The sequence below is a fragment of the Cornus florida genome, unplaced genomic scaffold (genome assembly GCF_030987335.1).
Source record: "Cornus florida cultivar Cherokee Brave unplaced genomic scaffold, ASM3098733v1 CherokeeBrave_3.0.0_Hap2_Chr10, whole genome shotgun sequence".
Taxonomy (NCBI): Eukaryota; Viridiplantae; Streptophyta; class Magnoliopsida; order Cornales; family Cornaceae; genus Cornus; species Cornus florida.
Genome location: NW_026775580.1, coordinates 58,493,713 through 58,506,142, shown reverse-complemented (window position 1 = coordinate 58,506,142; position 12,430 = coordinate 58,493,713). Strand labels below are relative to the sequence as shown.

At 33.1% G+C, this 12,430-nt stretch overlaps 1 protein-coding gene across 2 annotated transcripts; it reads right to left on the bottom strand.

Annotated features, from left to right (window-relative positions):
• Nucleotides 1-1,137: 1,137 nt before the first annotated feature.
• On the bottom strand, nucleotides 1,138-9,720 carry LOC132276920 (probable rhamnogalacturonate lyase B). Of its 2 annotated transcripts, XM_059778563.1 has the most exons (16): nucleotides 9,206-9,720; nucleotides 7,682-7,755; nucleotides 6,807-6,928; nucleotides 6,413-6,469; nucleotides 5,963-6,082; nucleotides 5,753-5,872; nucleotides 5,254-5,395; nucleotides 4,591-4,761; nucleotides 4,257-4,415; nucleotides 4,029-4,135; nucleotides 3,795-3,885; nucleotides 3,337-3,478; nucleotides 3,088-3,244; nucleotides 2,604-2,720; nucleotides 1,721-1,847; nucleotides 1,138-1,640 (listed from the first exon to the last, which is right to left on the bottom strand). In XM_059778563.1, the coding sequence occupies exons 1-16, from the start codon at nucleotides 9,270-9,272 to the stop codon at nucleotides 1,383-1,385; spliced, it is 2,031 nt and encodes a 676-aa protein (XP_059634546.1). In that variant the 5' UTR covers nucleotides 9,273-9,720; the 3' UTR covers nucleotides 1,138-1,382. The 2 variants fall into 2 exon arrangements, with proteins under 2 accessions (XP_059634546.1, XP_059634547.1); XM_059778564.1 differs by lacking the exon at nucleotides 7,682-7,755 and having other exon boundaries at nucleotides 9,206-9,715.
• Nucleotides 9,721-12,430: the final 2,710 nt, after the last annotated feature.

Genomic DNA, 12,430 nt, shown 5'->3' with positions numbered 1-12,430 from the left:
TAAAATCAGAATCTTCAAATCATTGGACAAATACTTATAACAATAATTTAAACCTCTTTAATAAAATAAATAAATACACATACTTTATGTATTTATTAATTTTTAAATAATAATAATAATGAGTCTTTGTAATCATTTCACAACTTACTGTTTCTATAAAACAATAGCAAGACAAATGCTATTATTATTATTATTATTATTTTTTAATTCAATGTTCTTTATTAGTCATGCACGAAAATCAGTAACCTAAAGCATTGAAATTATTTGTCTTACACACATTATGCATACGTTTGTACTATTACATATATGTAAACTATGTATCAGTAATCAACATTCATAATTCAATTTTGGCTCGGAAATTGAGGTACTTAAACCCAAAAACCACACGGACTGATCTAAACATACGATTCTAAAAGAATGGATTATACAATCATTTAATTTTAAAATTATACATATTATTTATGCAACTTTAATGAAAAATAATGAGTTCCTAAACCGTTAGCTCTAATACCACATGTAAACTATAATTATTGGTGTTAAACCATTCATCACAAATAAACATGAATCCCATAATCTTAGAACTTCATGATTTTCACATATCTATAATGCATAAATAAATAGTTAGATATAAATATCTCAATTCATGATATCAAACCTTGTTGAGATTAAATCCAACTTCTAGATCCTTTAACCACGAACTAATCTGCAACTCTAATCAACAGGCAAAGGTGGAAACTGGTTTTTCTCTCTTGGCCTTTTGTACACATAAAACTTTTACGTGTTGTTTATCATTAATTGTACGTAATTGATGGAGTATATGCACTTTTATAAAGGCAGAGAGAGGACCAGTTTTCCTTATAGTAATATAATTTTACTTTCCATCAAAGTAAGGAATAAGAAAGGAAAACACTTCTCCAATAAGTAATTACCAAAAAATAAATAATATTAATTGATATCTATTTACCTACCCACCAAGTAATATGTCACATGTCCAAATCATGTGGGCCACAATTAAATAAATAATCTTACAACATCACTAACAGAAGAAAACTTGACTATTGTTCCCTAGGAGAGGATTTAGATCCCACATTATGGTGTGTCACACAGGTCGATATTAGTCCTAAATTGGCAACAGAATTTTCAAGCAACACTTGTTTACATCTTGGAACAACTGAACACAATGAGAGAAGTTCTCTGATGATAGGTAGAAGTTTACAAATCCAGAATGGAGAAAATACACACCATATTTAATAATGAAAATGTCAGAAACAAACTTTCAAATGTATGAGAAAACATTATACTATATTGCATCGACTCTACAGGAAAAACATTCCAAGCCGACTGTATGGTAATTTCTGTCTGAAGTTTCAACAAAAACGAATTCAAACCGACCTTCCGCAATCAGAACTTGAGGGAGCTTCTAAACGAATATAGTCATAAAGGATTCCCTGGAAAGGACTCTGGTTCCTTGGTTGTGTCAAGTATAAGATGTTGTCTCCTTGACGGAGTTGAGTGCTCGGCACATCCACATTGTACAGCCAATAGAGCCCATGAACGCCATGCCTCGCAATTGAGTTGTCCCTCCCAAATAGTCCGCTAGTGAACAGAGGACGTTTCGTGTTTGGATCATTAAACCGAACCTATGATAAAAAAAAATTCAGTCAGTGTATGAAAATGGGCGTGGAAAATGAACATAATGATCAAACACAAAGCAGCATACCTGCATTTCCGCAAGAGTTGCAGATGCTACTGCCACACGCAAATTGTAGGTTCCATCCTTGGTGACATTGTCAAGTTTGAACTTGATCTGCCATGTGGTTCCTACATATGAATTGTCATCTTTTTTCCTGCAATGCAATAACACTTAGAAGACTTCTCGATCAACTGTCTGACTCTTACAACAATAAAGCCTATCATATCACCGAAACATTGTATTTTTTATTTTATTTATTAAAATAGCTTTATCACTCGTAAGGCCAAGAGAATTTTTTTTAAAAGGTAGGCCAGTTTGTCTTGCTCACTTTTTCTTCACTAATGTGCGTTGTGCTGAAGTGGCCGAAGCTCTTACACTAAGAGAAGGTATAATCTTGGTCCGGCTTTGGGGATATATCAATATTGTGGAGGCCTATCAAGCCTGAAATTCCTTCCATCATCTCAAGGACCTAATGGCTGAACTAGCCTATCCGAGTAAATAACTCTTTTGTAGCTTACGTTCTCTCTTTTACTGATTCTTTCTTTCGCTAAAAGTACAATAGTGAACCTCGATTCATTATCTGTTGATTGGACCTACAAACAGTTCAGTCTATCTTCAACTGTATGTGATGATAGTCATTTGTAAGACACATATGTTGTTGTTTAAGGAAGTTGCACAAAATATAAAGTAAAAGACGTGTTGTTGTTTAAGGAAGTTGCACAAAATATAAAGTAATCCTAAGCTGTAATTTAGATTTTTATTAGTGTGTTCTTCAAAAGTGAGACGTCTTTTATGATCCTGTTCTAGAGATTGAAAAGGATATATACATATGCTAACCTAGCTTAAAGAAAATTCTATTAAAAAAAAATGACATTTACATTGGAGGAAACTCATTTTGTTAGAATTGCACCTGGTAACCTGAGCAAAAAACCAATCTTTACGATAATCACTCTGGCCAATCGTGTAGACCAAGTCCCCATCTGGATATAACTCCGCATACCTGTCCCATAATCCATACTGCCTAAATCTGCCATTAGAAGAAATTAATAGGAGTTCGGGTTACAGGTTAAATAATCTTTGAGAAATCAACTTAAAAGAAATGTGCCTTTAAACACCATAACTGGACCTATGGAAAATGTGAAATAGGAAAGACAACATTCTACATGTGGTGCACAAAAAATGTTCACCCAAAAGATTATTTTGGAACTTCTTAGTGTGAAAATTTTCTACCAGAGTTTAATTTACAAAAATAAGGAAACTTAGTGGGGTGGGGTTGCATTTATTATATCAGATTCAATTCCATGGACAAATATACTTAACCAAAAAAGAAAAAAAGAAAAAAGAAAAAAAATCTATGGACAAATAACTCTTAGAATCACACTTGGAGAACTAACCTGTCAGGATGATTGACAAAAAGTTTGTTGATATACATTGGATTAGGATCAGGTACGTAGAATTCTGCAGCAGAACGATCGGGGATGCCAATTTCCCACAAGGTGGGCCCATTTCTCGGAGGCTCATACACAAGATCACCCATATTGATTTCAGAACCTGCATTGATGTTATTCAAACCATATATTTATTACCATGGAAATAATTTGGACAAAGGAAAGAGGGCTAATGATAAATTGTGAAAACAAGACCTGAGGTTATGGTAATGGCGACATCATATTTGTAATCTCCAATAAATCCAGGGACCCATGCATAAAGATTGTACTCGCCTATACGTACATTGTTGATAGAGAAATGGCCTTCCCCGTCTGCTCTGGTCCAAAATTGGTAATCCTGATGAAGTAATATGTAAAATTACTAACGTCTACTTTTGAGCAAGTTTTGAGAGTGTCATGCTTTTTAATTTAGTCAAGCAATTTAATGTTATTTTTCTGATGGACACGAGCAAATTCATGCTAGTATATTCTCAGAGAAGCGGATACAATTTAAATTTTAGGAGAAAATTCATCTGTTTTCTGAAACAAGGTAACACTCGAGAATCACATGATCAAGCTAAGATCATGCGTTATGCTCTTCATGGTTGTTAAATTCAAGTATTTATAAAGATTTTATATTTGAAGAAATCTAAAAGAGTAGTAAACAAAATCACCTTGCATTCTCTTTGCCATGATCCAACTTCACCTGGTGGGGCTAGCCCCACATAAGCACCGTTAGCTGATATATAATCAACATTGATATACCTACATGGGTAGTAGTTACAAAAAAAAAAAATGATCAAAATATACTGAAACACGGGGAAATTAAAGACTAATAAAAGATCTATTTAGAATTTTAACATGGAACCAAGAGAAGGTGAGAAGAAAGTAAGAAGTAGATTTATCACCTGTCTCGGACTAGTAATCTACCACTAACATTGCCCCGTTTATCCGATGATGGGAAATCATCAGATGCTGGAAAACTGTAGGGCCAGCTTTGGACTTCAACCATCATCTGAAAATCCATTTAACAATGCTTTACCACCAAAATATTCATTTTCTCACCCTTTCTAAATGACATGCATACATATACATATACAAATGTACATTGTTATGTAACATGTTATGCATTAAACCTGTCTTCTGGCATCCTCCCATAGTGCAAGCTGTGGATCCTCCCCATCCATCGCAGAATTAAGATAAATGAAAACCGGGCCAAAAACTTTCTTCCATGGCTCCCCCTGTCTAACTTTTGGCACCAGATCGTCCCCAGCATAATGACCACTGAGAAACATCTGATAATGCCAGTCATCCACAACATAATTAGAGACATCACCGGTGTCCAAAACAATTAATTTGTTGTACTCTATATTGAACATTTTTTTCATTGACCAACATTGTCGATTATTTTCATGACAAAGAGAGTCTAAGAACACAGTTAGATTTAATTAGATGGTACAAGTCACTTACCGCTAGGGTAGTGGGGCCCACATGGGAGGAGAGGTTCTGTTTCATGGGCCCGCCTGATCGAAACTCATCGCTGGGTGTGATTTGCCAGAACCCCACGGGTGGATCCATACATATCCAACCATGAACCCTCAGATCTTTGTTATCGCACGAGTACTGATACTTGTCATCCACCTGTGCAACACAGGATCATTCAAAACATTAAAGCTGATGATCCAAACAGATCCATAGCTCTCCCCTTACTTTCTCATCTAATTATTTTCCAAGTGTTAGCAGTTAACAACTCACATTCATCATTTTATGGGCACCATTTTATTAATCAACTATATAAAATTAGGCAGAAAAAAAGGTGGTCTAATGTATGACTACTGTTTTGATTTCATCATTTTATTAGTGTCACACGGACTTTACACTAGCGATGAATCTCCAAAACATAGTAAGAAAGTTTTTTATTGAAGATTTTTGGCTTATATAAACAAAATTAACGACTCAAACATAAAAACGTATGACTCATTTGATTTATACTTCTTCAAAGCAAAGTGACCATCTACTTGTTTTTAAATTTCAATAAAATCATGATACTATATTATTGTGAATAAAAATCTGTATGAAATTTTTTTCTTGTTTGTAAGCCAAACAGAACAAGTAGTGGCAGAATTACGTTACCTCTCCTTTTAGTTCGGGCTCCAAAGGATTGACAAGTAGAACTGCTTCTGGGTAGGCGAGAGGTTGGCCTCTTCCTGGTAACCGATCGTCAGGCAAAGGCATAAATCTTTTTCTATTATCTGCCACGGCCATGTAATGAAACCTATGCAATTCCACATACCATTCGCATTGTCAATTTTAATTTTTCCAATTTTTTAAAATTTTATTTAAGTACTGTGTCCATGACTAATCGATAAACAAAAAAAATGCATCTTCAGGCTAATTAATTTGGTTTCATTTACCAAACATATGCTCCAACTATTGACTAATGCTATTTTCTATCATTGACATTATATATGTGTGCGCTCATGTGTTCCTATATCCTAAAAGAATCACTGTGATTCATGAACCATAGTTAACAAATAAGAAGAAAAAAATTCACGGTCATACATAGATTTTGAACAACTTCAATTGACTATAATAATATGCAACAATAAGATCAAGGAAGAAACTTGTTTACTTCTCTTTTTGGAGCTTGAAAGTGATCCTCGTTTCACCAAGGCTAAAACCAGGCCATTCAGGTAAGTGTTCATAAATGGCATAGGAGTAGAAGCCCGAGACACCACGAAGCATTATAAACCTAGAAAATCGTCATTTTCGTTGATGAAAACAATAATATTATTAATAAAACTTCCTTGATATAACTATATATTATGATTAGAAAAAGAACCTTTTGTCTATATTCATGGGACACAGCTTGTCCTGGAAAGAGGGATCCCATGGCCTTGAAAACGAAACCTCCACCTGCTCCTCAGTTTCCACCATAGCCTCAAATATTGTTGTTTTAATCCTGCATAGTAATACTTAAAGGCCTGATTTATTCGGTTTAATACAAAAAGGGAAATGCTATTTATACAACATTTTTGGCTTTATCTACAATCTTTCCTCTCGCATATGTGGATCCACATATGTGAGCGGAGGGCTGTTTATACAACGTTTTGGTATGCCAAAGACAGTCCCTCTGTTTAAAAAAATGGGATGACAAGTGTTCATGTGTGTGTGCAAAAAATAGTCCCTCTCTTTACCAAATTGAGATAAAATAGATATTACAGAGACAAGTGTGTGTGTGTGTGTGTGTGAGAGAGAGAGAGAGAGAGAGAGAGAGAGAGAGAGGACATACACTTCAAAACCTCCTCCTTTCCCACCATCCAGTGCACCCCAAACAATGTCCCAGTATCTAAATATTACATTGGAAAACTAAGTCAAAACGTTAAGAATATAGCATGCCACAGCTTGCAAAACAAAAATTTATATACTGCAGCTTATTTCATATTTGTAGATACAGAAAATTAAGGTTCTGTTTCAATGCATCTATCTATACATATCCTTGCAAAAAATAAAAATAAAAACATAAATTTTTTTTTATAAAAATAATGAGGCTTTCGCACTTCATTTATTGTTGTTATTTTATGTCCTTGAAATAGCAGATTTAGGATTTTCTGGTTACATTACACATCAACCTTGGGAAATTTAAAAAGGAAAATAGATTGGAAGCAATTCTAATGCCAAATTACCCTCTATTAGTTTCAGCATTGAGAACCTCGAGCAAATTGTCGATGCCATGGTATCGTACTTCAGTGACAATTCCCTCCGGCTTTGATATAGTGACTTGAAGTATGCCATTGTCAATCACCACCTAAAAATACAATATTGTATTGATACGATCATAAAACACAAAGTATTGATAGAACAAAGTAGGATTCATTTTCTATGGGCATTAATCCAGATGGTATGATCTCTCCCCTCCGAAGAGGAGGTTGAAAATTTGAGCTTTGCTAGGAGCAATATTGTGGGTGTGCGTGCGTTTCCTTGAACTTTCGAGATAAAAACAAAAAAAAAAACAAAAATAGTAGGAATCACTATCACCTAGAAATACAATGTCATATTGATGTGATCAAAAAACACAAAGTATTGATAGAACAAAGTAGTATTCATTTTCTATGGGCATTAATCCAGATGGTATGATCTCTCCCCTCTAAAGGGGAGGTTGAGAATTCGAGCCTTGCTAGGGGCAATATTGTGGGTGTGTGCATGTGTGCTTGGACTTTCGAGTAAAAAAAAGACAAAAAAAGAAGTAGGGTTCACTACCACCTAGAAATACAATGTCATATTGATATGATCATAAAACACAAAGTATTAATAGAACAAAGTAGGATTCATTACCTGACCTCTTAAGAACTACACGATCTAATCATATAATACAGAGCATGATAATCAATGGAACAGAAAATAAAGCATGTTCATGAATACTGATAATCAAGATTTATTCAAACATATCATGTACAATATTTCAAGCTCACCAAAACATTAATTTGAAAGCCATTTCTATGCTACAATGGAAACACAGTAAATACACACACACACACACATATATAAGCAGTTTATTTACATGGTGATCTTCAATATGTAATTTCACCCCTAGATGAGGCATTGATCCAGGGCCTCTTTTATCTTCAGTAACTTCTGCACAATGAAAATCAGTCTTTGTTCTTAGAAAGCAGTGATTTCTGAATATGAAATAAAAAAATCCTAAAAAAAATATTAGCAGCTAAATTTTCTGAAAACCCATGATGAATTTGAGAAGAACATTAATGTTCATACATACATATATATATATATGTATGTATATGGATATGTTACCACTTTGCAATCTGGAGAGGGAATGGAAGTAAGATGGGTATTTATATGTTGTGCAGGGGCTGGGCTTTCCTTGAACTAGAGATAAAGCATTCTCTTTTTTTGACTTTATCTTTTGTGATCTCTTTACTTATGCGCCAACACTTTGGTGAATTTAAATATAGCTTGCAAGAGTCGCCATGTAGCCACATTTCATGAATTAATGATGGATAGATATATGCTTCATTAAATTATTTTTTGAATAATCCAAGTTTAAGATAATCCAAACACTGTCTTATGCAAAATGTTAAAAGGCCAATAGAAGCTCCAATGCTAAAAAGCAATTAGATTTCCCTATCATACTAATTTCAAGATTAATTACACATTTTACAATAATCTAAGTAGATATTGCTAATTTGCTAATTTAGTAACAATAGAGGAAAATAATAATTACAGAGATCTTATTCGAATTTATCTTTCTTATATTGTCAAATTAATGTTCAAATTCGAATTAAACTTAAATTATTCAACCACACATTCTCGAATTTCAACCGTACTAGTACATATTAAAATCAATTAAGTCACGTTTGATATAACCCGTGACTTGAACTGAAATTAGAGGAAAATTAGTTCAACTTCCCATTTCCCCTTAAACACAATATTAGAATAATTTGACAAATTTGTCATTATCATTTAAATCATATACTTTTAAAAGTGAAATCCAAATCACTAATGTGCATTATCTCATATGAGAAACCTCTTTCTCGTGGCTTGGAGAATTCAAATACCAACCACGCTGGCGTGGGTGGTACAAATTTTCAAGGGTGTAGTGAGAAATTGTTACGTGGGTGGTACAAATTTTCAAGGGTGCAGTGAGAAATTATTACATAGTCTAGAATTATTGGTATTGACCAATTGCATATTGGTATTGACATGAAAGTAAAAAGTTGAATAAATCTCACATAAAAGCTTATATGTTTCATAAAATTTTAAATGATCCGGACTATTGATCCTAGTCAATCACTAGTAAAAATGAAAGTAAAAAGTTAAAAAAAACTTACACAATTCGCATTCGTGATTGATCAAGACTAATGATTTAGGGATGACATAATAATTTCTTCAAATATTAAAAAATTGGGTGAGAAGAAGACAAAAGGATGAAAGAAGATTTAGAAGTCAAAGCAAGAAAGTGAAAGTTGAAATATTTGCACCATATATTAAAAAAAGAAAAAAGAAAATAAAAATAATAAAAGGAAAAAAAGAGAAAAAACTGAGAAATAAAGAGATAGTTACTTACCTTGTCTGAATTTTCCACAAGTGCACAAGCTTTTAATTAGGACTTTGAAATCACACCCTCCTGCCATACGTACACGTCACCAGTCACAAACTCCACATGACATATAGTAAGTAATACAATACAATCATGACCATAACAACCACTGTTGCCGTCCCACTTCACCGCCCCATCACCACCGCCACCCGCCGCCACTCTCCACCCACCCCCTCTCTTTCTGTACCTTTCTCTCTCTCTACGGTTCTCCTCAAATCCTGACCTAACATCTCCCTCTCCCTCTAAAATTGTGTTTTCAAGAAGGAAATAAACAAGATTTGTCTTGATGCACACAAACGGTTATCAACTGATAAAGGTTGAATCTGATGTTTGTGTCACTGTGTGTATATATAGAGAGAGAGAGAGGGGGGTTAGGTAAGAGAGGGGCCATTGTGGGTTTGACAGTTGGGAGTTTTTTAGTTACACATCTTCCAATTGAATAGGCCATCATAAATCTAGGCCTTTCATTTGAATCTCATCAATGAAGAGAGAAAACAAATTCAGTGAAATCACAATCTAATGGATTGTCCAGTCAGTCACTAAATTAGATTTTACATAAAATTAGCTTACTTGCCAATATTTTAGTGACTTTCATTGATTTTTTTTTTTTTTTTTTTCAATTTATTATTATTATTATTTTATTATCATTTTTTTAAAAAAACTTTCTAGGCTATATAAAGATTGTCAAAAAATGGACGTTTAATGTCTTTGTTTTTGGCACGTATTAAGTAATAAGATAATGACATAATTTGGTAGAGTAAAGAGTTAGCGGTGTTTTCGTACGAAATTCTCGAACTCTCTCTCCTTAATTTGTCAGAATAAATAAATAAAAAAATATATAATATTGTTAAAGAATACATCTAGTTACGACATCATTGTCTCATTACATGCATTGATTCTCACAAAATTGAAATTATAACTAACATAATCCCTAACGTAATTGATCGAAAAAATCAATGTCATGGAATATGTTTTTATATATTTGGAGTTTCTCTTTTAGGCTAAGTTTTGATTGGAAAGACATGAAAGGAAAAGGCCAAAAATTGAGGTATATAGTTTCTTGGTGTATGGTATACAACTTTAGAAGAAAAAGAAAGCCAATGAAATGATTAGGAGAGACGCCACTTAATGAGTTAATTTTGTTACCTTTCCAAAGATAGAAAAAAATAAAAGGAAAAATTAAGAACTTTATTAATACCACATTACTTCTTATTTTTATAAAAAATAAAAATTAGAGTAGTGCTATTATTAAAGCATTCTCGCAAAAAGTCTAGAAAACTCGTTTATAAGTCACACAATTTCTATTTTTAGGAATTCCGAAGAAACAATTAATTAAAAAAGAATCATTTGTAATTAAAGAAACAAATCAAGCTTTTTTCTCTCTCTTCTCTCCACGTTCTCTCTCTTGATTAACACCCTCAACCAATCTGTCTCTTTCTCTCTCTTGGTTAGCCTTCAAAGAATCGATTTCTTTCTCTTTCATAGTTAACACTTTGTCTTTCAATCAAAGAGTCTCTCAATTTGCATTCCATCCTTTCTCACTGACATACTAGGTACTTTTTTTATTTGTTTGCGTTTTTGAGCTTTGGAATAACCTCATCACAAAAATTTTACGTAGTTCTTTATTTTTTTTTGTTTTTCATGTTTTTGAGCTTTGAACTAAGAGAGAAAAATAGGCAAATTGGTTGAGAGTTAACCAAGAGAGAGAGAGAGAAAATGGAGAGGAGAGAAAAAGTTTGATTTGTTTCCTTCTTTGCAAATGATTCTTTTTTAATTAATTCTCTCTCCTAAATCCCTAAAAATAAAAATTATGTGGCTTATAAGCACAATAAATTTATTAAAATAATTACATTTCCTTTCTTTTCCTTACATGATTAAGTTAACATTAACTAATATTATTTTTTCTTTTCTTTTCCACCGTACCAAATGTCTTAAACTTGTCAAATTAGTTGAGTAACATGATTTGTTTAATAAATTATTAATTTTTATTCATAGTTATTAAATACACTTTTAACTCCATCTGCCGGTCCTCCTTTCTATATCGGTTCCAAAATTGCATTTTGCTACTATGCTATAAAATGGAAGACTACTCTATTTTGGTAAATGGTTCTTAAACTGAATTCTCAAATCAATTTGTAAGGCCTAAGAAGTCTTATCTATTTGATCCTATTTTTTAGCAAATACACTACACTTTTTCTTTTCTTTTTTAACAAAAAAGAAATTTAATAAATGACAAAAGTATTTTTAAGCTCAATATTCTTTTAATGGTAAAGTTGGAAACTATCATATAAACATGAGTAATGATACTTGCACCGATTTATTGCACCGAATGTTTCTGATTCATTATTTATGCATAATACATGTAAGTGAAGGATCCCACTTCTTTATTTATGCGATTTGTTGTAATAAATTATCAAACCTATTTATTTTAATCGGTCTATTTATGCATAAATAAAAAAGTGAAACCCTCCACTTACATGTATTATGCATAAATAACTAATCAGAAACATTTAATACAACAAATCGATACAAGTATCATTACTTTATAAACATTATCCTAATCAATACATCATTTGATATTCAAAATAATACTCACACATTTTACAAATTGCCAACTTCGAGCCTATAACAATATACAACATGTTGAGGAGACAAACTAACAAAACAATTAATTTATGATTCTCTTAATGCTATGTTTGGTGTGCAGGTGGGAATAGAATGAGAATGGGAATGGAATGACCATTCTCATTTTATTGTTTGGTTGTAAATATGAAATGTGTAAGAATGGAATAATAATAACCATTCTATTATTTGGTTGAACGAATTTTAAATTTAGAATGGAATAAATTTCTAATTGAATTCTCTAAAATATCCCACTTAGTTACAAATAAATCAAATTAACAAAATGACATTCTCTAATAATTTTTAAAAATAAATGGTGGCGGTAGTGGATGGTGGAAGGTGATAATGGTGTAAGTGGTGGTGTTAGAAGGTGGCGGTGGTGGTGGAAGGTAGTAGTGCTGTTGGTGGAAGGCGGTGGCAGTAGTGTGATGGAAGGAGATAGTGGTGTGACTATGGTGGTGGTGGAAGGCAGTGGTGGTAATAGAAGGTGGTGGAAGGCAATGGCGGCGGTGGTTGTGGAAGGCTGTGGTAGTGGTGTTGGATTAAGGAGATGGTGGTGGCGGTGGTGAA